Genomic DNA, 25447 nt, shown 5'->3' with positions numbered 1-25447 from the left:
TGTGCCATGTCAGAGGAAAATGAAAAGAAAAACACTAACACAAACAAGGCCGAGTAAGGAATAAAATGCTAAACAACACACACTACAGAATGCATCTACTGTAATACACTGAAAAGTTTCAACGCTGGATTTCATTTAAGAATGCAAGACTTTGAATGTGTTTGTTTGACTCTGTCTCAATCCCAGGATTATTTTCACCGCCCTCTTGAAACACAACCCGGGCTTTATTAAAATAATCTTTCCCCTCAGTCTCTGTAACTATGTTTTCCGAAAACCTATCTCTTAATCTTATCTTGGAGGGTTGCAGCGGTCTGTCTGCATGGGATCACAGAACAATGTCATTGAGGAAAGATGACCCGCAAACACACTTCAGTGAGTCACCTTTCCCCAAAGCGCATAACCACGGAGGAATAGAGCTTAAAATACTACCAGCTTTAGTGTTAACTAGGCCATATGCAGCAGTTTAAGAGTATTACTAGCTACAGTTACTGTGTCACAGAAAACTGGGTGAATCTACTAAACTGGTAGTGTTAAGTAACTGTACTGTAGATCTAATGCAGTCATTCGAATTTGTACAATGTGAAAAAGTCGCAACTTAGTAAAAAATACAATGCATTTCTTCTTTTATATATCATGTCCTATTTCACTGATCATGTTTTCTTCTTCTCTTTTTTTTCCCCTCCTCTCTCATCTCCTCTTTCCTCCTTGTACTTCTGTCTGCTTTTATGTGTCCCTCAGACCAACATAGGTTCAATCCTGGCAGCAGTAAATCCCTATAAGCAGATATCGGGCCTGTATGACAGCACTGCAGTCGATCAGTACAGCAAACACCAGATGGGGGAGCTGCCGCCTCACATCTTCGCTGTGGCCAATGAGTGTTACCGCTGCCTGTGGAAGAGACACGACAGCCAGTGTGTTCTCATTAGGTGAGGATCCACATTAGAAAAGACTCCCTATACAGAATGTTAGGAAGCAGCTCTCTGCCTCTCAAATCTCCTTATTTACAATCTCCTAATTGACAATAAAAATTGAGTGTAAGAGGTTTGATAGGTCTATTTACAGTATCTCATTCTCTCTTTCTCTTTGTATCATCAGTGGGGAGAGTGGTGCCGGGAAGACGGAGAGCACCAAGCTGCTGCTGAAGTTTCTCTCAGTAATGAGTCAAAACTCAGCAGGCACTCCTCTGTCGGAGTGGACCACCAGGGTGGAGCAGGCTCTCGTCCAGAGCAGGTACTGTTTCAACAGTTTCAATTTTGTAAACATTGCAAGATTGGCCCTTGGTGGAGGTCTCCAAGGGCCCTTCTAGTTTACATGTGCATTTTTGTTTATATAATTATTTCATTCTTAAGCTTTATACAATCTAGTCTTTCCTGCATTAGGAGGTCTTCAAGGCAAACTAAACTTGGATGTCGTCCATGTTGAAATGCATTTCCTGGCAATGATTATACTTAAGTATAACAATGTTCGTTCGTGAAAAGGAATCTAACTTCGATACAACAAAATTGTTAATACCTAGGCCGTCTCCGATACCGAACTCGGGTGCTGATAAGGCTCCGGTGAACGGCCGTCCAATCTTTTTAGGACTTCAAAACCCCCCAGAATCTACACGCAAGATCAACGTAATCTGCCTAGGGGGGAGTTTACAACGTGGCCTCTAACACCACGCTGCCTGTCGTATCCCTATTTTAGGCACTCTGGCCCCGGATGTCCGACCACTTTAGGATAGCAAAACGGTGTGCATGGTGTAGTAGGTGTTGGTGGGATGGTTGAACCCCAGAGCAGTATCAAAACTGCCCCTGGAGGAGAATCCCTCTGTTAATGGGAGACTCCCTGGTAATTAGGGCAGCTTCAGAACCCACAGTCCCTAACCCCACCCTCTCTTGATCCCCAAATATATCAATCAAAACAATGCAAATGTAATATCAAACACAGCCAGAGTCAAACATCAATGTCACAGCAGTGACATTACAACATCAGCAGCGCATATGTCAACCACCTCAACCACAGTAACCAATGTGAAACTATAGTTTAACCTTAGCAGAGTTTCTATTCCCCCTTAAACAATTTAAATCCAAATCATCAACTAATGTCAGCCTTTTCCAAGGAAGGGCGTTCTTACCTCACTCTAAGACCAAGCCGATACCTTCAGATACCACGAACATTGTTAACAACATTAACAACATTAACAACATTGTCAACAATTTAGTTGTATCGAAGTTAGATTCCTTTTCAATGAATATACTAAATTCCATTCAAATATCAGAAATATTTGAGATGCTTAAGCAGTATAGACTAGGCAATACTGTGAGAATGCATGCTTTCCCTTAGACTGAACAACACCGGCATCTGTTTCAACATCTTAATCAACACATAAGGTGATGGACATTAATGGGGTGTGTCAAAAGTATTTTTATTTGCTTGAATGTTTTCCCCTCTCTGCAGTCCCATCATGGAAGCCTTTGGAAATGCTAAGACAGTGTACAATAATAACTCCAGTCGGTTTGGGAAGTTCATCCAGCTTCACTTTTCCCAAAACGGAAACATTCAGGGAGGCTGCATCATTGACTGTATCCTTCAACGGTTCACTTAGATATACTTGTGAACTCATGTGTCTATACTACTGTCTGTTTCAGAGGTTATATTGACTGTCAGTGTTCATTGTTCTCCTTGACCTTCAATGATCAGATTTGCTGGAAAAGGTAAATTTGTGTTGAAAAATTCAGTTGCAGCGACTGGGATCAGCAAGTGGATTTTTTATTTTTATTCAATCAATTAGTCATCAGCAAAATCTCTCATGAAATATTTTTTTAACTAACTCTTTAAAATCGTTTCTCTCTAAGAACCGTGTGGTTCGACAGAATCCTGGAGAGAGAAACTACCACATCTTCTACGCTCTGTTAGCAGGGGCGGACACAGACCACAGAGGTACGTTTTCAAAGACTCAACCAAAATAGTTACCAAAATCATAGGTTTTCCTGGAAACTAACACGTGAACATACACTCAGCTTCTTATTTGTAATAGTGAGTAACTAATGTCTAAAGGTCATTCATTATAATAAGTCTACTTCTGTCAGATCTACAGGAACTGCCAACATTGTTTTATCATGATCAACACTCAGGTATACATCTGAAGTTTTGTGGATCATTAATCAGATTCATAGAAAATATAAGGAAAAACAAATCCACAATTTGACCAAATGAGCCAATGGTAAAACTACTTTTTGTTGATTGAATTTATTTATTTTTTTAACAAGAAAGAGTTAAGGTTGTAAAAAAAACATAGCTTAAGATCACTATGCACTGAATATAAATGTTTTTGTTGTAGTAGATTATCTCTAGCTGTAAAAGCTATCGCTGAATAGATAATGACAAAAATTAGTTTTTTATATTGTGAGGTTAAAGATTGTATTCAACTTTGAGTTTCCTCTTGTCTGTGTGTTGCAGACATGTACCTCCTGTCCGAGGGTCCTGAGTCATACCACTACCTGTGTCAGTCAGGCTGCATGAAGGACAGCAGTCTGGATGACAAGCAGCTCTTCAACAGTGTGATGGTAAGGAGAACATGAGAGGAACATGCATTTCATGTAAGTGATTTGTTTTACCCCCAGAGGGCGCTATACACCTTTCTCTTGAGTGTAACACCACCAAACCAGACAGACTTCAAGAGAGCCTGGGGGAAACATGCTAATTCATTGTGTCATGATGGCTGTATTGGCAAAAGTGTTCTCTAATAAATAAAAAAACTGCTCTCACGTTCTTAATGACTCTAGTATGTTCTACGGAAATGTTGCCTAACTTTATCTGTGTTATGTCGCAGGAAGCCCTGAAAGTGATGGAGTTCACGGAGGAGGAGATCAGAGACGTGTTTAAGTTGCTGTCTGCAGTCCTCCAGATGGGCAACATCGAGTTCATGACGGCTGGTGGAGCTCAGATCACCTCCAAAGGGGGTAAGAGAAGGAGGAACTGGGAATGCTTTATTGCTGTAATTTCTTAATACTTTCCTTGGAAGTTGTCTTGACATATGTCAACAGCAAAGCATTCAATTCAGCACATATTTCCTGTAGTAAATTACTTGGATTCACATAGAGCAGCTCTTTCTATCAAATTCGTATTTGCAGTGAGTAGTAGGATGAATGGCAGTTATTTGTAGGACTCTTCCAAGGAAATTAAAGTTCTTCTAAAATAAGCCATTCCCTGAAAAAATAAAATGTATTTTAATCATGAGAGCTCATTGTGCTTACCAAACAAGTTCTTGCTTGGCACCAAGACAAAGAAACCTTTTTGATCTCATGAGCTACTCGTAAATGTGTGGGAAATGTCGATTAGAAAATGTTGCAAACAACAGCCTTAAGTGCTGGATACAAAATGTAGAAACATATTTCATCTTTAATTCTCTTACAGTTAAGCAATGTCTTTTTTTCAGAAATCTATTGCAACATTTTTTTTTTTTTTAAAGCAGTTAAATTGCTCTGTGCTGATGTTGCACCCCTCCGCTGTACTCCTCATGCCCCTGAGTTTGATTGACAGTGCACTCGTAGACAGAGCTCTGAACAGGCTGTAACATGAACTCAATGCTCCTTTGTTCACTGTGTCTGACCTCTTTTCCATAAAACCATGGAACCACAGTGACTGCAGAGTAGAGTTTCCTATAGACTGTATAGGATCACAGCAGATGTCACGTATACGTACACTACACCTAATACACATGTTTGTATGTGTGTTTCAGTTGTCAGTAATGTCAGCGAGCTGCTCGGCCTGGACTGCTTCCAGCTGTCCGAGGTGTTGACCCAGCGATCCATGATCCTCAGAGGGGAGGAGATCTGCTCCCCTCTCACCGTGGAGCAGGTAACCACACACACAAGTCAAATACTCATTACAGCTAACACACTCCGTTATATCCCAGGGATTGTTCAGAAGGCGACACTGAAACCTACAGTAGAAGCCTGTCTGTTGCCCTCTAGTCCTCTCCCCCTCTCCCTCCCTTGTCCTGGTCACACACACACACACACACACACACACACACACACACACACACACACACACACCCTTCTCCCCCACATGCCCCTCCAGATCCCTTGCGTGACTCCCAGCCATTTCCTGCTTTTTGTCTGCCAGATTCCTTGCACAATAACGCCATCGTGATAGTGATCTGAGTCAAAGGCACAATAGGGCCAATGACCGAGGGTGAAGTGATCCTTCTCCTCTGGAGGCAGCGCAGCCAGGCACCAAGACGCTATAATTATTTCTCGGCTTCGAATGTCCACGCTGCTGCCTGTGAATATTTTACGAGTCTGCATCTGCATGTGTTATCCTTTTCACCATATGCCACAAGAACATTCTGACGCATGACACAATCCTTTTTGGCTGAGCTCAAGCCTTGGGCCCACTCATACGCATAAATATCAGCAAATATGCAGAATGGACCTTTACTATTATCTCTAAAGTCACAAGAAGGCTTTTCTTTGCCGGACAAAGACTCTGTGCTGTCGCCCTGCTGCAGCTTGTTCGGCCTGGCCTTTGAAGCAGCTCGTCTCTTAATAGACTTCATTATTCCCGTCCTGCAGCCGGTAAGAATGGCTTCTTCTCACAGCGGCCAGGGGTCACCCACCCCATGACTGCCTGCACTAGCCCCTCACCCCCCATCCTGGACAAACAGCCATTCTTCTCAACCCGGTGGCGGAGATCCTGGAGCCACCAGCACTCTGTTCACACCCGTTAGTTGTGAGAGGTGACGGGGCATATGATGGATTACTCAAAAGCCCAAGAGCATTGTTGTCCCAAATACAGTACACACCGCCACACTCTTGTTTTGTTTTCGATTCAAGCACAATGCCTGTAGGGGAAGTGAAGCTGGCAAGCACAAGCTCTTTATATTTGCACACGGATGGTGTCTGGCTGTAAGGCCGGAGAAAATCAGAGCTGAGTGAAAGATTTTCTCATTTGGTTTGACTTTTTTAGAGTGCTAACTATGAGCAGTTTGACACCAATTACAACATCCAGTCTACAATTATGATAGTTTTAAAGAATTATAACTCCACAAATCCACACATTTTTATTTTCATTATTGACATGTCCGCAGATTTTTTTCTAGATTAGTCAATTAATTGTTTGGTCTAAAAAATGTCAGGAAGTATTGGACAATGTCCAAGGTTATTATAAGACATTTTAAGGCCTTTTATCATCAGTCAAAAACCCAGAGATATTAAGTTTAATGCAGCCGTAGTCCGATTACTCTCTTTTTCCCGTCATTCATTTTCTGAATGTGAGAAGAAAGGCAAAACAGTGAAGGTGTCATCTCATGGTTAGGCTTTAATAAAAAGATAATAAAACTTAAGGCAGTCATTAACCAAAACGTGTTTATACATTTCTCTTCGTTTTAACTGGCTTTTGAAATGCAACAACAAATACTGCCTTTCAGGAGATGTAGGTGATAAACGGCGCCACGTATTGTGACAACAGACACTGTGTTACCTGCCGCCTGCACACAGATGCTGACATAACACTTTTTTTTCCAACTGCCATACCTCATCAGAATAACACACCGTTTCATTATGCTTTAACCACCATCTGATCAAAAGATGAGATGTATATGGAGATTTACTGTATGTTGTGTTTTCTTTATTTGTTTCTACCTTGGTATCCATGGTAACCTTCATCTCTTTTTGTCCTGATTTGCAGGCGGTGGACTCGCGAGACTCGGTTGCCATGAAGCTTTATTCTCAGTGTTTCTCCTGGATCATAATGAGGATCAACCAGAAGATCAAAGGCAAAGACAACTTCAAATCCATCGGCATCCTGGACATCTTCGGCTTTGAGAACTTTGAGGTGAAGTTCACAGGTCGATTTAAGCTTTACTCAGTTGGCTTTTCCCTATGAGTATTTTAGTTTTCCATAAACACAATAAGTCCTGTCAATGAGTCAGTGAATGTATCAAATGTGTCATATTTAAGACTCAGTGAGTTATAACATGGTTATAACATGGTTATAACTCACTGAGTGTTAAATATGACACATTTGATACATTTCTTCAGCTCTTCAGGCTGGTTTGAAGTGGGTGGGACCATTTGTTGAAAAGGTGTTGTCACAAGCGTCTTTTCACCCCACTTTCAACAAGTCAAATATTTTGATAACATTTGAAGCTGCACAGGCAACGAATGCTTTGACAGTGGGCCACCTTTTTAAACTTTCATAGACAGATTGAGCAATGTTTTGAATCAGAATCTGAACACAGTTATTTGGCTGTTTATTTACTGTCAATCCAACCACACTGCAGAGTCCAGATACCTTTTTTGGGCCCGAGACATCAAAAAAATATGAACTAATACATAAACAGTGATTAGTTGTTATTTAGAAATGACAACGTTTTCAGAGTTATAAAATCATAATTGAAAATATCTTAGTAAAGCCATATTTCTTTACTGTAAGTACTCGAGGCCCAATACGGACAAACACTGAGACTTCACTTGTCAGTTAAATAGGAAATATCTTATCTAGATGTTAAACTTGAGAGGGAAGTAACATTTGAATGTTTAATGTTTCTGAATTTTAAGGGAGGAAGACAAAAGAGAGTTGATTTTAGTCACAGGCTTCTCCAACAGTGCAACACAATATTACAGAAAAACAGAGAAATATAGTGCAAGTAAATAATAAATATTAAAAGTAACTGCAAAAAGAAAGGAATAGTTTAAAATAAAAAGTGAAATAGTGAAAAAAGAGTCTCACTATTTTACTTTTTTTTTTAAACTATTCCTTTCTTTTTGCATTACTCATTATCAATCAAAGATCAGGTATTATATTCGTCTTGTCTGACACGTCTGAAGGTGATCTTTAAGCTACAGAACTGATGTATGATCTTCCATCCTGTAGGTGAACCGGTTTGAACAGTTTAACATCAACTATGCCAACGAGAAACTCCAGGAGTATTTCAACAAGCACATCTTCTCTCTGGAGCAGCTGGAGTACAACAGGTAAAGATGTTTATCATATCTAAACAAATAAGAGACATAAACTTCTTCTTTGGTATGCTGACTTTTCATGTGCTGGAGACTGTCCCACAGACAGATGGGGGTGGGGGGGGGCTGGACCTCCTCGGGGCGATGTAGGCAAACTGCCAGAGGTTTGGGCTTGGCTCAGTTTCTCCCCCAGACAGTTGTGTTCTTGTATAATGGACCGGCAGCTTGGACATGGCTCATTTCATCACATGCTCATGCTGGACAATACAGCCATTGTGTCGTCCTAGTTGTTAATATTTATATATATACATGGTGTGTGTGTCTTTGTCCTTGCAGAGAGGGGATCCAGTGGGAGGCCATAGACTGGATGGATAACGCAGAGTGTCTGGATCTCATAGAAAAGGTATCCCTGAGACAGCAAAGTCACCACTGTGATCGACCGCTAACCACCAGCCGGAGCGGGCTGACGCCTCACTGTGCTTACACTGCCCTCCCTCTCACACTCTATCATTATATAGTCTCATTTTGCATGTTGTATGCACAGTAATGTACACCAGTCAGCAGCTCGAGGTAGCATCAAAGGGAGCCATTAAGACAATTAATTTTATTTTATCTTCATAGTTAGAAAGGATTTCGGGTCAAAATCATACATTTAGGGGAGGTGAAAGACTACACTAACATGTTACCCCTACTTATACTCCCACTTTGGCTGGATTGGCCTTTATAAGAGGATTTCAGCTGTTTCATTACAACTGTGTGTAGAAATGTGTTAGGTGCGAAACATCATGCCTGCTCAGTGAACCCTCTTTTGTAAATAAAAGAGAAAATGTAATGAATTATTACGCTTTTCCTGGATGCATTGTTACAACAAAAGCTGCCAGATGTGCCCCAATGGGATTATAACTAGTTCCATCATGACTTTGCTGAGTTTCACCCTCCTCTTGTCTGTCTCCCCTTTAGAAACTAGGCATGTTGGCTCTTATCAATGAGGAGAGTCGCTTCCCCAAAGGCACGGACTACACCCTCCTGGAGAAACTGCACAGCCGGCACGCAGTGAGTCTTCATGTACACATGGAAACTTACATGCATCTTTCTCATGTCCCAGGGAAACAATAAAATGATCCACCCCCCCTCAACCAAAGAGTTAAACCTCTCTGCTGCGTTGAACGTCTGACCCCGCCCCAGGCGCTCTCACACGCAAGAACAACCACACTGAAATGTGATCAGCCATTCTCATGTAATGATTAGCATCGTGTTCAGGAGAAAGGAGTGTCCTCACTATACCCAGCAGGGTTTTCTATGGCTGACCCACAAAGGGAGACAAACACAGGCTGACCTCTCCCCTGAAACACATGTTGAGTTTTAAGGTCGTGGCCGAAGGAGCTGAAGAGGAATAGCTGTTGAACTTCATGTAGAGGTTATGTTTAGTGCGGACATCTTTCGTAGACTGCTTGTTTTGTTGATTAAAAGAACATTCATAACAAGAACAGTTTTTCTTTTCCCTGTGTTATATACATTTAAACTGTTTAATTAATGTACTTTAAATATATATATGTTAAAGTGATAGACACAAACAAAATACTACTAATGTAAAAACAAAGCAACCTTACCACAAGAAGTTAAAAGGAATAAAGTGCAACCCTAACTTCTCTTATCTCAAGGTAGAACAGTAAAGGTGCCAAGCAGACAGTTGGGATTATTAAAATATTTGTACTTTTATGGCACAAATCAGAGATTCAGAAACATGATGAGATTGTTGTCATTGTGTTGTTTAATCATTGGGAGTTTTGGTCATACAAATAGTAAAGTACTGGTTTTCTGAAAAATGTTCTGTTGACATGGTCTAGACTAAGATTTTAAGATTATAGAAACTAAAATAGCCTACAGGTTATTTGATAATGACAATATTAATCGGTTGCAGCCTTTAATGCGTTGTTGACCTTTCAGCTGCAGCTGGCCCCTGAGCTCTCTGGTTATACTATCTCCTTAATCTGATTAATAGTCAAACTGATTATCACTAATCAAATAGACTTGGAACGGCATTTCGAAAAGTCAGTGCTGTTTTTGTGCTTTCCCTCAGACAAACCCGTACTATGTTAAACCCCGAGTGACCGACCACCAGTTTGGCATCAAGCACTACGCTGGAGAGGTAATTACCAACACACACACACACACACACACACACACACACACACACACACACACACACACACACACACACACACACACACACACACACACACACACACACACACACACACACACACACACACACACACACACACACACACACACACACACACACACACACACACACACACACACGCAAACCCAGCTTTCTGAATGAGGATCTTTGGGAAGTAGCGTAGATGTTGAGCAGCGGTGTCGTGTTTGCCAAAACCAGCTACAGGATGTTGATGTTCCCCCCCTACTCTGTCTTTTTCTCTGAGTCAGGAGAAACTGCTTCACCGTCATCCTCTCATTCCTATGGCTACATGATGAACAGGGATTACTACTGACGGAAGTGTAGAGAAAGGCCAAAGAGATCAGGGCAGAGAGAGAGGGATTGCAGAGGGCAGGAGGGGAGGGGAGGGAAGTAGAAAGATAAAGAAAGGCCTTATGAAGGCTGCCTCAGACAAGGTCTCCTCAGTGAGTGTGAGCTCAGTCACAAGCCTGGCATGGATGTCTGTGGTAATGAGAGGAAAGACCAGCCGACCAGTTGTCTCTCTCTCTCTCTCTCTCTCTCTCTCTCTCTCTCTCTCTCTCTCTCTCCTGGGACTTTAGTTGCCTTTCTAAAAGCTCCTTCTGCTATCTGAAACGGTGCCGTGTGCTCACTGGAAAATAGTAGCATCCTCCCTTAGATTTGATTATCCCTGTGGTGCCAAGGAATTGCAGTCGATTTTTTAATTAAGTTTTGTTCTCGGACATGATCTTTAGCAACAGGAACAGCAAAAATACCTCAACATACCTTGAAAATTCAGTGGTTGAGTATAAACGTTGATGTGTTTCAAAGACAACAATGTTGAGTGCAGAACTTTGTAAATACAGCGTTGCAGATGTGGAATCAGATGTTGTATGATTGGTGCACCTTTAAGACTTTGCATTCAAGCTTCCTTGTTTCTCCGTACTATCATGGGACCATCCCAGTTAACTGAACCTAAAACTGACAGACCCAGAGATCCTATTGTTCGAGTCTATTCCAATAATAAGAGGAATGGAGTGTAATTAGTGTGTCGGGATTTAGAAAAACATGTGTCGTCAAGTTTGGATCTCATGGCTCCCAATGAGGGATGGGGTTTGCCATTAGATTATAGTATACACACGATACACATTAACACAAACACAAATACGTGCCTGATTAGATTACACATTTTTTGTATTTTAATATTAACATGCATTTCTTTTAATTCAAATGAGCATACACAAAACTTAATACGAATCGCCTGCACATCTGAGAGCAATTTGCTTAACGTTTCCACTTATTTGCTGCAGTACACATCCATCAAAACACAGTTCACTAATATATTTTATTAAATCTTATTTGGAACAATATTGTTGTATCTGATTAACTTAGATTACATATTTGGGTAAAGCTGCAAATGACTCTGTACCAAATTGCAATAGCATAACTTTTGCTGACAGAGGATATATTATTAGTGTTTTTGTACCTCTAAATAGATCTTTTCCTTTTAGTTCTTGCACTGCTGTTACATACTTAAAAGCATTTTTACCTCATCTTTATACAAACAGTGCTATAACTCACTTTGTATGTTCTGTCCTCTGTATTAGGTGCTTTATGATGTGCGTGGGATCCTTCAGAAGAACAGAGACACCTTCAGAGATGACATCTTGTTTATTCTTAAAGACAGCAGGTGAGCATATTGCTCTCTCTCCTGCATGCTGATCACACAGCTGTATAATTCAGCTTCAATGGACGGTTCTGCAGTCACGTTACCTGTTCTGCATCATGTGTCTGCAGGCTTGACTTCATCTACGACCTTTTCGAGCGTGTCGGCAGCAGAAATGGAGATGAGACCATGAAGATGGGCACGGCCCGACGCAAGCCCACTGTCAGCTCTCAATTCAGGGTGAGGCCAAAGCTTTTATGATCTATCTCCTAGCAAACGATTGTATCATTGTGTCTTCACGCAGACAACCGGGCTAATAAGGGTCTTTATAAGGAGCTTTCAGGCTATAATCTTAGCATGATGAGTGTGAACGAACAGACGCAAAGAGGGATAGAAATCATGTAGAGACAGAGGGGGGAGGACCATGCTGCCAGTGTGTTTGATCTGCAGAGAATGATGGCTGATGGGATGTAGGAATTGTGGTTGTTGCAGCGGGTGGGGGGGTACAGAGGAGGGCTTATCTTAGCATGTACTGATTGCAGTGTGGAGAGAAGGAGCAGGGGAGGATTTGGCAGGCTGCCCCGGCCTACAGTTTCTAAAGCCAGGGGATTATGGTTGATGGCTGGGCAGAGAGGGGGCCAACCAGGAGCCAATCACACTCAGCTCTGCAAGGCTGGGGTCCCACTGGAGACAGACTGTCTGAGGCAGCGAGGAGAGCGAGGCTGACAGGGGTTCAAGGGTCCTTGGAGTGTGTGTTGGTGCGTGCGTGGGTGGGTGTGTGTGTGTGTAATAGTAAACATGGGTTAATACTCCATTAGAGACGGAAAGTATCAGATGTCATTCAATCCATAAACTTTGATACATTTTTTCAAGAATAGTTCTACACACTTTTCCTTTATGTTAACAATTATGTTCATTTCAGGGTTTACATGTATTCAAGTAGTTACTGTACTATCATTTTATGGTTTTATGGTTTTATGCTTTATTTCAATTTGATTATTTGTATTACTACCTTTTAGATTCACATTTATAAAAAATGAAAACATTGTTTAACCAAGTTATGTGTGTCTGTTATTGAATTCTTAAAGAATGGTTTTGTTAAACAAAGTGAAAACATATGGCATTGCAACTAAATGTTAACTACACTCTAAAAACAAATGCCTTGACTCAACAAAGAAAATCAACGCAACAGTCTGCATCGATGTTTATTGAGTTAAGACAACTTCTAATGAAATTGTCTTTAAGCAACAAAGTTATTTGAGTTAGGGGAGAAGGCTTTTCCTCTACAATCAGAGGTGTTTTTAATTACCACTTACTTAATAATTGGTCGCATAAACACAAGTTTTGAAGTTGATTACTCAAAAGATTAAGTTGTTCCGACTAGTTTTACCACATGATTTAAAAGGGATTTTAAGTTGTATGTACTTAATTACCCTCATTCGGGATACAAGTTTTTAAATTGATTACTCCAAAAATCAAGTTGCTCCAACTTGTTTTATCGTATAATTTAAGAGGAAGTTTAAGTTGTATGTACTTAATTACCATCATTGTGAACACACGTTTTTAATTTGACAACCATTTATAAATTAAGTTGCTCCAAATGTATTGTATTCAATAGTTTTTTTCTTAGCTTTTTCATGTTTTTGCCTTTAAATAAATAAATAAATTGATTCCACAACAAAAATATTAGGCAATTCACTTTTTATTTTGAACTGCAGTTGTTTATTTCAACACATGATGTTTCAATCAGGAGAGAATTCATTTAGTTTGAACATTTATTGACACATGCCATATGATAAGGTGCATGAACACCTGAAATCACAGCTGACTGCAGGAGAGAGGATAACCATTTTATAGTTTGGCTGCAGCATGTTGATTGGCTGCTGGATAATGAGGTTAAATGTAATAGGTTAAAGAGAACGCCTGTGATGAGCTGATTATATGCAGCTGCGGAGTGAATGTATATATACACCCAGTCTTCCTGAAAGAACTTGTGCTGAGCTTCATTTAAATCTTGAAAAAAAAGATAAATAACACAAATTTAAATTGCCCCACAAATAATATATAAACACATTAGCCATATTACCATGGGAAATGGGGACACAGCAAACAAATGCTGCCATCACATTGAAGTTAGAGGCCTTTGCATATTTTCAAAACCAGTGCCAAATATGTCAAATCTGTAAAGTTTTTGTAAAACTACAGAAACAAACTCTCAATGGCCACCAATCTGCAGATCACACACATCAATTTGACAACAGATGTAACAAAGATGTTTACACTGCCGACAGTCATTATTTTAAACAGTATGAACACATTTAACGCAGAATGCTTGCTCATTCATTTGTTTCCCTCGACCACGATGGTTGCCATCGTATGGTCAGATCCTGGGGTGGACCGGTCACTGATGAAGGCGATATTCATGTCCTTTTGAAGCACATTAAATAATAGGTTAGCGCATAAGAGATAATGAATTAGGTAATTGCATACTTTTTAAACTGTCACTCTTAGCGAATTCAGAGCCATTATTACCAGCTGCTAAAGCAACGCTGGTATTGTTTTCACCTATTGAGTCTGCATGTGTGTGTCATCATGGCAATGTGGTCCTGAAGACACACAGAGGTGGTTTTGAGTACTTTGCCTAGTGTTTAAATGCATGTGGACATATTTTGTCAAACCATCACAACCGTGAAGAGCAGAATCCACTTTTCACATTTGACACAATCCTTTTCCCATGCCATTCTGTCAACACCTATCCATGCTGAACGTTGCTAAGATATTGTTGATTGGGGTGTGGCCAAAAGTGCAATATGCTTCAAAATGTAACTGACAGAGAGGAGCGCTTTTGTCCTTGTAACTGTGCCTATGGATTTTATTTTATTTCAAGATTTTTAATTACGTCGCTAAAGTCCTTGAAAAGGTCCTTTTCTCCAAGGTACACAACAAGGCAGCGGATGGCTATAGTTCTCTGCGTACTTCAATTGTATTTTTGAAAAAGGAAAAAAAGAGAAATTACCTAAATGAATATATTCTGAATGGGTGACTGCCAACAACTTGCATTTCAATGACAACTCTAAATAACGATCCTACCTCAAGAAGCATGTCCTTGATCTGCTTCACCGAGATTCATTTTTAATAAAAAGCGATATCACAATAGTAACCAAAGTATTTTTACACTCACAGTAGCCTCTACTACTTTGTATCCTCTCACAGAACTATTCACAGTTCAAAGGCTGCTAATTTTGGTCAAACAGCAATTTGCCTATAAAGTGCAACTACAAGGCTATCTACTGTATTTGAATGACAAAAGATGACACTCACCTTAAAATGTCCTTTGTATATTTCTATTTGTCTTAACTGTCGGAACTTGTCCAGGCATGTTAAGTGGGAGTGGACTTGAAATCCTTAACTCAAGGTGTAGAACAATTAAGTTATCAAGCCAATTGCATTATTTACTACAACTTGAATTTTGTGTTAAGAGAATTAACGCAGAAATCAGAGTTCAAATTACACACAATATTAAGTTGATGTAATTACCAACATTATTACGTCAAAACAACTTATAAATTAATGTTTGCAACTTAAAATGTTTATCTAAATCAATTAACTCACATTTTTATCTTGCAACCATGCATTTAATTAAGTGGAGGTGAAAGGTCGCCTGAATTCGTTCTTAGAGTGTAATTTTAATGTTCTTCATGATAAGAGGATTTTTTTTTATTCTAATGCTTCGATCCCTCATTCTGTTTTCTTTTAAAAGACTGAAAATGTAAAAAAAGAAAGTGAGGCTTGACTGGATTGGAAATACTTGACTGGTATTATTTATTAATGTCCACAAGGCCAAAGCTCATTCATAAATAGATATATAAAGCAGTGGTTCCCAAACTTTTTCTGTCAGGCTCCCCCTTTAGAGAAAAAAAAAAGTTGGGGCCCCCGCAACACAAATAGTCAGGCTCAGTGGCGGCGCCAGAGATTTCTTTTGGGGGTGCTGTGGAGTAGCTTGACGTTTCATAGAGGATGCTCAAACATTTAGGGTTTTCCATTAATGTCCCGGTCGCTACAGTGGAATTTTCTACTGCGACACTCCCCAAGCATATACACAACGTACCCGCGACTGTTACAATGAAGGCTCGATAATCAGCTCACGGCATATAGGTGTAAGCAGGGGTAAAGTACTATTTTTATTGGTGGTGTGTGGACCTCACATAGGGGTGTCCGGGTCGAGATCCCCCGGGAAGATTTATTTTTAAATATTTAAGTTAAATGCATCAATCTGGTGCACTTGAAAATTGAAGAGATCTATGGATACCTCTCTCAACACCCATATGAAACAGAACTGTAAACAGATTTACTTTTTCTATATGGATATTTTACAAATCACCCTTTTAAATTGTATTCTTTTTTTACTGTCATATAGTATTTCATACCTGTTTTTCATTTATTCTGTTTTTTTTTTATAACTATAATGATCATATAAACGTGTGCCTCGGAAAGTGTGCCACTGAGTCTCTCAGAGGACTCTCCTCCACTTTGTCGTTGAAAAAACTCCTTATATCCGCTAGCGTAGCTCCAGAAGCTAACAACAACAATCTCCGGATACTCCGGAGGTAGTATGTAGGTAGCTCTCTCGCTCGCACGCAAAATGGCTCATTTCACACACACACAGAGCCGAGCTTTAATGAAACACAGAGACCCAGACGTAATAGTACTGTACATATTATTTTTTTAATAACCATTGTTCCTCCTGGTCTCTCGCGACCCCCCCCCTGTCATGCCTCTGCGCCCCCCACTTTGGGAACCATTGATATAAACTAAGGATACATATTTGGATAGATTAACAGGCATATCTCTGCTCTTTTGATATTAATCCTCCTGTTGTTGATGTGTTTCAGGACTCTCTGCATTCCCTGATGGCCACACTAAGTGCTTCCAACCCCTTTTTTGTACGCTGCATCAAACCAAACATGGACAAGGTAGGTCATGCAAATTTCAATGCACCAAAAAAAGAGCCAGAAACCCTGCCAGGTTTTGTCAAGGTCAGCGCCTGCAAAGTTAAACCTTCTCGGTGCTATTCATAGCTCCCATCGCTCAGAGCTAATCTTTAGTCATGTAATTGTTTCACTTGAGAAATAGTTTTGCTGCAGATTCTCTCCTGCCTTGGTGCAAATACTCTTATTGCACTTCTTTCAAGGTCTCCTATCATGCAAAATGTACTTTTTGATGTCTTTCATACTTAAATATATGTCCACGGTGTGTAAGGGAACTCACAAAGTCTCAGAAAACAAAACCCTCTCTCTTTTCCTCGTACCCAAATCTCCAAAAACGGGGGTACAACGGAGCTGATCCAGATTTGCTGCCGATACGAGGTAATATCGGAAATGTGGGCTGGTTTTACACCCACGGCCCTATCAGAAACGTTGCTATCAGAAACAATCCGCGACGTGTTTTGGAAGTAATATGGTCTTTGTTTACATTAGCAAGCATCGCTACCACTCAGAGCTAACCTGTACTGGAGAGAGTATGTGTAAAGAAGCAGGACATAAAAAAAGGAACTCACCGTGTGGTAAGACCGTGAGAGAAAAAACATTTGAGCTTTGAGTTTCAGAAATAATCCTTGATGTGGTTTCGAACACAATATGGGGTTTAATCACGGCAGCATTTAGACGAGTATCTGCCGGTAGAATTCTCCTGCACGAGCAGGTATAAGGTCCCCAACTTTTTTTCTTTTTTTCTCAATTTTTTGTCATTGACATGTTTTTTATATAACTGAGACCTATAATATATGCCTAAAAATAGTATAATAGGAGACCTTTAAATAAAAGGGCTGTGTACCAGCACGTTCTTATCACTTTATCCCTTTGCCCAGAAGTCACTGCTGGCCGCTCCAGCTGCACAGCTTGGCTGATGCTCGGCTGATCTGGCTGCGTCAGAGGAATGCCAAGATACGACCACTGTGCTGTTTCTGTGGTGCAGCCAGGGGGACGTTTATTACCTAGGCCTCTACCCCTCCACTACTCTCAACTGCAAACCCTTTCACAATCTGCACTGTTATCCAATTGTCTGATATTAGATCGTTAGCATTTGTTATTTTATGTATCTTGATGAAAGTGAATTGGCTGCTCAGTAATCCAGCTGCATTAGCTCATGTTATTGTTTGGTATTAATTTACACACAGCAGGGATTGTCCTCTCCTTACCTCCAACCCCCTGTGCGTCATTCCACACCTTCTTGCTCACTTATTAGCATAGAAACTGTCTCCCTCTCTCCCCCGTCCCCTACTCCCACTGCCTCGAATTTGCTCACCTGGCCTCGGTCGCTCAAGATGGAACAAGCCGTGCCTCCATTAATCCTTCAGAATGACAGGACCGCATACATGCAAACACTCACACGCATACAATGTGTTTGTGTGATTAACATCCACCCACTCCACTTGGAAAAAATTTCTCTGTGGGAAGGGTCAGCTTGTTTTCCCTCAAACAAGTCAACATGCCATACCCCTTTCAGCCGGCTAAATCCTCTGCTAAAGAGTAGAGTTCAGATCTCGGAGGGGTGCACAATTATGTGTGTGTGTGTGTGTGTGTTTCATTATGAACACATGCAAGCATGCTTTTGTAACCCAGTGTGTCTGTTTCCATGCATAGTAGCATTAGCCTGCAATTAGATTGACACATTTGGGGAATGCTGTCTTCCTGTGTGGGGCTTATCCAGCGTGTGTGTGTGTGCCCTCTGGGTGACAGTGACCTTCGTGCTGCGTGCAAACAGGAAGGCTGCATAGAGGTGTAGGGCGGCAGACATCATAGATCCTTTATCATCAGTAACACAGAGTTGTGAACAATGCAGTAGATTATTCCAGAAAGAAAGGCCTACCCAGTTGGCCTTGCTCAACACTGTTCAGGTTTCTCTCTGGTGGCGTGTGTTTTCCCTGCAGTAACCTGATTGTTAATGTAAAATGATAGCACTCCCCATTGTAATTTACTTTTATGTTCAAGTTTAATGTGACTCAGCAGTAAGAGGATTGAATAGCTTTATGGGCTCAACACTGGAGGATTATATTCAGCTGTCTAGTATCTTCCACTCAAAGATAATCACCTAAACTTCTATTGTGCTGAATCAGGCCTGTATGCACGCAGCTCTCCAATACAAAGCTGAACATAACTTAACCTAGTTATAAAAAGACTGTCAATAATGTCATTATAATTTCAGAAGAATAAATGGCTTTCAAGTGTTTATATATTTTGGATTTTGTTTTGTTGTTTTCATCTACAGAAGGCCAACCGGTTTGATCCTGATGTGGTCCTGAACCAGCTGAGATACTCTGGGATGCTGGAAACTGTGAAGATCCGCAGGGCTGGATTCCCTGTCCGGAGAACTTTTAAGGATTTCGATAGCAGGTCAGAAAAATATGAATTAAAAATGCTGGTAACACTTTATATTAAGGTACACAAATTAACCATCAACTAGTTGTTAATTAACATGCATATTAGCAGTAGATATTGGCTCTTTAATAGTCATTATAAAACACTTATTAATGCCTTATTCTGCATGACCATATTCCACAAGTAATAAGCCATTAGTTGAGAGTCTTTCCTCAATAACCCTCTAATTAGTGCTTATGTATTGCAAGTAAGGAAGTTGTTGAGTTTTGGTCTTAATATGCTCTGCTCAATATGGGCCTAATAAGGCAGTAGTACCACAAGAATAGTAATTCTACCATAATAACACTTAACAAATTGTGTATAAATAATTCAAAATGTGTTATTTATATCTAAGAATATGTTTTGGAGTATTGACAGTTCATCTACCAATAGAAAGGTGATATTGACCAGTATGTTTCATATTTGCACATTTATATGTTTGTAAAATTTGTACTGAAGGTTAGACAGGAAACCGGGTACAGGTTCAAAGGGTCAAGTCCATCCGAAAGCAAGGACTGTACGTGTAAGCCTTACACTTACACTGTAAGGACTAGTAACATGTATTGTGTTTATGTGATGACATTTGGAGATGTTTAAACGGTTTAAACACAATGAGAAAATGCGTTAACATTCGCGCTAGCATTTGCGTTAGCATTCGCGCTAGCGTTAGCATACACGGTAGCGTTAGCATACATGCTAGCGTTAGCCATAATAGCCTGTACCATGCACATCCTTATTGCACAGCTAGCATTAGCTCTATTATCTTGTTTACACTTAGCGGTCCTATGTGTTAATCTGTGTATGTTACACTTGCATGTATGAGATCATTAAGTGCCTTTTAACTTCTTTTTGTATAGTTTCACTCCGTTTGAATGTCAGTAGACTGCAAATAAGTCAATAAAGGAGCATGGCTGCTCACTCCCTGGCTCTCAAAAGAGTTCGGTTGGCTGTTTAATCTATGTTCACACTGAGACAGTTCAACAAATAGAGAGAACAGTACACCACAGTGTAAGTACATACAAGCAGGTCACACAGTATGATAACAAATTAAAAAAAATCTGTTTTTATTAAAAAGTACAGGTTGCATGTGTTCTCAGCCTTGGAGAAACTTGACATGTTTTGGTATGTGTCTGAACCATGGTCTGAACGTATGGTCTGAACCTCTCTTTAGTGGTTCATTAATAAAACAGATATTTCAACGTGTGCCTACTTTGTTCATGTACTGTTGAGGTTAATTTCAGTAGTTGTGTGCTATAATGTATTTACAAAGTGTGAAGAGGAGGCAACTTTAGAATAGGGAACCTGTTCAGGTCAATTACAGTCAAACTAATAGCTTACTGGTTATGAACAAGACTTCACTTTAGAATAGGGAACATGTTCTTTGATATAAATACCTAATTAGAGTCAAACTACTAGCTTATTGGTTATGAACAAGACTTCACTTTAATTATCAACAAGACTTCACTTTAAAATAGGAAACATGTTCTTAGATATAAATACCTAATTTTGAGTTATTTAGACACAATTAACACTTATAGTTTCATGTCTTGTTACATAAGAATAGATCATATTTGTTAAGTGTTATTATGGGAGAATAACTATTCTTGTGGTACTACTGCCTTATTAGGCCCATATTGAGCAGAGCATATTAAGACCTAAACTCATGTACAATAACTTCCTTACTTGCAATAAATAAGCACCAATTAGAGGGTTATTGAGGAAAAACTCTCAACTAATGGCTTATTACTTGTAGAATATGGTCATGCAGAATAAGGCATTAATAAGTGTTTTATAATGACTAATAAAGAGCCAATATACTGCTAATATGCATGTTAATTAACAACTAGTTGATGGTTAATTTGTGTACCTTAATATAAAGTGTTACCTTTGTACTAAACATATGTTGGTGTGTCTCCACAGGTATAAGAGGATTCTGAAGAACAAAATGCCCTCAGACGATGAGAAGCAGAGCTGCTTAGAGCTTCTCTCACATTATGACAAAACCAAGACGGAGTGGCAACTGGGGAAGTCAAAGGTGAAGCACACACACACACACACACACACACACACACACACACACACACACACACACACACACACACACACACACACACACACACACACACACACACACACACACACACCAAACTCATAGCTACCGTACCAACTTTCCTAACCCAGAACCAACCTAGCTTTTCACCTTATACCAACAGTTTTCTTTCTAAAAACGAAAAATGGTTGACTCTGATATAATGTTTTTATTTTTTACTTTGTAAATCAACCATTCTGTCTCCTCATTTGGAGGCGGGTCCCTATAATGCGACTGTGTGGACAGATATTTGTCACTATAGTTTGATTAATGAAAGTGCCAACTCTCTCACACAGATATAATATGCAGTACACCAGTCAGTCATTTAAGTCCTCTAAAAACATTTTTCAACTTCTCAGAAATCAAAGTTTTTAAGCATTTTCCTTCATGGATTTCAATATATGGCACACAGTCTATTTAAGCAGAAAATCCTGCTCCATTGCAAATTGATAAATGTGGGGTTTTCTGGGAATATTATTTTCTCAATAAGTCGAGCTGCTTTCATTCCCAAAGGGTGTCACAGTTCAGTTTGGACAGCCCCAGATGTGACTCATGTCCCAAATATTTGTGTGGCCGGTTGTGGTCAATCCTCGGCTCTCCTGCTGGCAACCACTGAGTAACTTGCCACTCCGTAAAACCCCTAACACCAACGACTGTTACTGTAACTGTAACCCAACGCGGGCACTTACCATAATCCTGAGGCCGTCTCATTTCAGCTGAAAGAGTTGGCTTCATGAGGATGAACGAAACAACCGGCGAGTGATTTGGAGTGGCGATGGTTATTTATCTTGAAAAGTTATCATAGCGCTATTTTTTTTTCTTCTGCCCCTTTGTTTCAAACAATCCATCCCAGAGCAAAGCGTGCTCTTGTTCTCTCCCAATGAATGATTAACCTTTTAATGACCTCTTTGCATAATTTTGAACTCAGCAAAGATGGACTTTTCACAGCATGCGAAGGCTATAAATAAAACGGTTTATAGGATTTCTTAAAATCAGCTAAATCCATATTTGTTACTTCCTGCTCTAAGCTGTGGTTTCTCTGCAGCCGTTAATCGTGGAGACATTTCAAATTTGTCGGACAGTTTAGTTGTAATACACCATCTGACTGGCACACTATGTATAGGGTCAGCTGCACACATGCTGAATATACGTTGAGACCAACATGTTTCATGTGTTGTTTCTTATTAAGTTTAGAAGTGGTGCATAACCACTAACGCACATGCACATGCCGATCTATATTAAAGTTCTCACACATGCACACAGTATAAATCTCTGCAGTCACCGTGTATTACTGACACAGGAACTATTTTTTCCTCTGTGGGTAAAGCTTCATGGGTCAGCACTTTGACCTTAGACTGTCTCTGTTAATGACTGCTACACTTTACAAGCAGAACAAGACCACGACCGAGTCTGTGTCATCCTGCCCACATGCTTGTGTTTTTGATGGCAGCGTCATATTTTGGGGCTGAGGGAAATGTAGTGTGGGTTGTGGGAAAGGGGGCTGGGAGACAGAAAGGGGGCTACATTTCCTTCGGAGAAACAATCTGTGTGTAATTATATACATGCTGATTGTGTGCAGAGGAAGTGTGTGGCCCAGAATTAGGGGCCGGGGTGATGTTGCATGAATTGTGTGTGTCTGGTGTGTGTGAGTATATATGTGTGTGTGTGTGTGTGTGTTTGCGAGACATTTGTTTTACAGACGAGGGAAGGATGTGGACGAAGAGGAAGCTTCCTCTTTTCACAGACTTTACAGAGGCAGGCACGGCTGCAGCTGCGGCGTCCTTTGATTAGTGGAACATCTGGGGACAACACACACACACACACACACACACACACACACACACACACACACACACACACACACACACACACACACACACACACACACACACACACACACACACACACACACACACACACACACACACACACACACACACACACACACACACACACACACACACACAGCAACTCAAAGGTCTCACCCTTTATAGAAGCAGTTCATCCTCCAGGCTAGTGACAGATATTGACTTATTATATAAACTGGTTGGTTATCCCAGCCTGCTTTCATGGTTGAACAGAAACTGATTATGTTTTAAAATATCCTGTTACTGCTCTATCTGTATTCCTTGTTAGCTTTTAGGTCTAGAATAAGCTGTCAGATGTCCCACAGACACTGTGCCAACTTTTTAAAAGTCTCCGGGAGAGAGGAAAGAGTTAACTAAACTCTTTCTCTTCCTTCACAAGAGCAATGAGGGGTGTGGCTTTCTGTCTGGACACAAGCCACTATCCCTCCCCCTCATCCCTCCATCCCTCCTCTGCCTACCTCTCCCCTCCCCTCCCTTAGTGTGACTTTCTGCCTGTGCACGTCAGTCGAGCTACCAAGGCAGCGGTAGAAGAGCAGCAGTAGGGAAACGCTCAGGGAGGAACACAATGAGGCTCTGCAGCATCGGCTTTAGCAGCAACACTGCAGTCCCCGTGCCAGTCCCCCCCCCTCTGATCTGATCTGCAGCCAGGGAGAGCAGCTAGCCCGCTAGCCTCAACTGCACCAAAGCTTCCTCTGCAGTGGGCACAGGGTGCTGCCAACAGACAACAAGGGGCCCTTCACATCTCTGTTGGGCCCTCTGTTGCAGCCTTACCAAGGAGAGGAACTAACCCATCCTGTGTCTTTCCCTTCCCCAACCTCCCTCTCTCTGTCTCTCTCACTCTGTCGGCCGTGGCGCTGCCCGTCCCGCAGGTGTTCTTGAAGGAGGCCCTGGAGCAAAGGCTGGAGAAGGAGAGGGAAGAGGTGCGGCGCAGGGCTGGCATGGTGATCCGCGCCCACATCCTCAGCTATGTGGCAAGGTGAGTGGTGGGGGGTGAGGGGTGAGGGGCTGAGTGGCAGTGGCAGTTGTCAGTGTTTGTTTTGTAATCGAGGTGTACAGCCTGTGCGTGTGGTTTTTGGAGGGGGCTGGGGGCATGCCTTTGCACATGTTTCCCTTTTTGTCTGTGTGTGTGTTATGGGGGTTTATATACAGTATAAGTTCAGCTTTATAGATTATCTAGTGCAATTAAGGTATACAGGAATTGTCCAGTGTATTTTTAGAATATTTTTGAAGAACTTTGGAGAACAATCTCTACAACTTTCCTGAACTCCAGAAAGTCTTGTAGGCCAGTGTGTGAAATAATAAAATATGATAACCAAAGAATGTAATAAAAAAGTCCTTAGGCGCTCAACAGGGGAAGAAAAAAGTCAGTTGTTCTTTCACAGTTTGAGAAATGTACATATAGACACGAACAACATAGAATCATGTCACCTATAATATTTCTCTTGTTTCTTATTAACGAGTTAGAGAGGAATACAATGATTTTAACAACTTTAAAACATCTCCGAGCATAAAAGTAAAATAAATATTGTCCATTTCATGCTGTGTATATATATATATATATATATATATATATATATATATATACTGTACATAGTTATCTGTGCGTTTCAACAAGGTTTAAATGTATTGCTTCACAATCAGCAGTACAGTCAATGTTGTTTTTATTCACTGAGTAAATCTGAGCCTGAGCAGCAACTTTTCCCCCCTCTTCGCTCTGCCTGTCGGACAGGACGACATCCATCACTGTGCTGCTTAAAAAATGTGCACATGCAGACACCCTCAGGGTTGTAGTCTAACGGTGCTCCACCTGTGTGCTTCAACATGTAAGGTCACTCGGAAAGGCTCTGTTGGGAGAGTATGATAGGACGGATGAGAGTTCAGGTTGTGAGTTTCCTTCCCTTCAGAGCTGCTCATGTTAGAGGCGGAGGCTAGGAAAGCCTTTGTGGTTATTACATGTAACATTACCTCTTTTCTGAGGCCAGTTACAGGCCACGGAGTGATTACTTGGCCAGGCTGCGGGTCCGAGAGTCAGAGCACTGTGTGTGGTCCTTTTTGTGAGTCACGTGTGTGTGCGCTGTTTTTATGTGTGTGTATGCAATGCCTGAACACAGCTGCCCACACGGCCACAATGGAACAGCACAAGATTTAAACATTGCAAAGGTCACAATAAACAAGCGTTCTCACCAGGGTGTTTATTTGAATGGGAGAGATAACGGGCTGTGCATTGCATAAATACGTTTGTGGTGACATACAATATTGGATTACACATGTGTAT

At 40.8% G+C, this 25447-nt stretch overlaps 1 protein-coding gene across 1 annotated transcript in view; it reads left to right on the top strand.

The window, feature by feature from the left end:
- Nucleotides 1-25447, top strand: part of myo10l3 (myosin X, like 3) — a 57171-nt gene that overhangs the window by 23851 nt on the left and 7873 nt on the right. The window contains exons 4-23 of the mRNA XM_079665770.1: nucleotides 739-926; nucleotides 1096-1230; nucleotides 2443-2567; nucleotides 2686-2699; nucleotides 2841-2925; nucleotides 3445-3551; nucleotides 3818-3947; nucleotides 4727-4845; nucleotides 6679-6825; nucleotides 7867-7967; nucleotides 8289-8355; nucleotides 8913-9005; nucleotides 10033-10101; nucleotides 11742-11824; nucleotides 11932-12040; nucleotides 16693-16773; nucleotides 19067-19191; nucleotides 21136-21250; nucleotides 24042-24151; nucleotides 25155-25226. Of these exons, the coding sequence (XP_079521896.1) occupies nucleotides 739-926; nucleotides 1096-1230; nucleotides 2443-2567; nucleotides 2686-2699; nucleotides 2841-2925; nucleotides 3445-3551; nucleotides 3818-3947; nucleotides 4727-4845; nucleotides 6679-6825; nucleotides 7867-7967; nucleotides 8289-8355; nucleotides 8913-9005; nucleotides 10033-10101; nucleotides 11742-11824; nucleotides 11932-12040; nucleotides 16693-16773; nucleotides 19067-19191; nucleotides 21136-21250; nucleotides 24042-24151; nucleotides 25155-25226 (2075 nt within the window). The remainder of the gene's footprint in view (nucleotides 1-738; nucleotides 927-1095; nucleotides 1231-2442; nucleotides 2568-2685; nucleotides 2700-2840; nucleotides 2926-3444; nucleotides 3552-3817; nucleotides 3948-4726; nucleotides 4846-6678; nucleotides 6826-7866; nucleotides 7968-8288; nucleotides 8356-8912; nucleotides 9006-10032; nucleotides 10102-11741; nucleotides 11825-11931; nucleotides 12041-16692; nucleotides 16774-19066; nucleotides 19192-21135; nucleotides 21251-24041; nucleotides 24152-25154; nucleotides 25227-25447) is intronic.

This window comes from Notothenia rossii, assembly GCF_949606895.1.
Source record: "Notothenia rossii genome assembly, chromosome: 2".
NCBI classification, from domain to species: domain Eukaryota; kingdom Metazoa; phylum Chordata; class Actinopteri; order Perciformes; family Nototheniidae; genus Notothenia; species Notothenia rossii.
The sequence above is the reverse complement of the archived record's forward strand: the minus strand, read 5'-3'. Positions and strand labels throughout refer to the sequence as shown.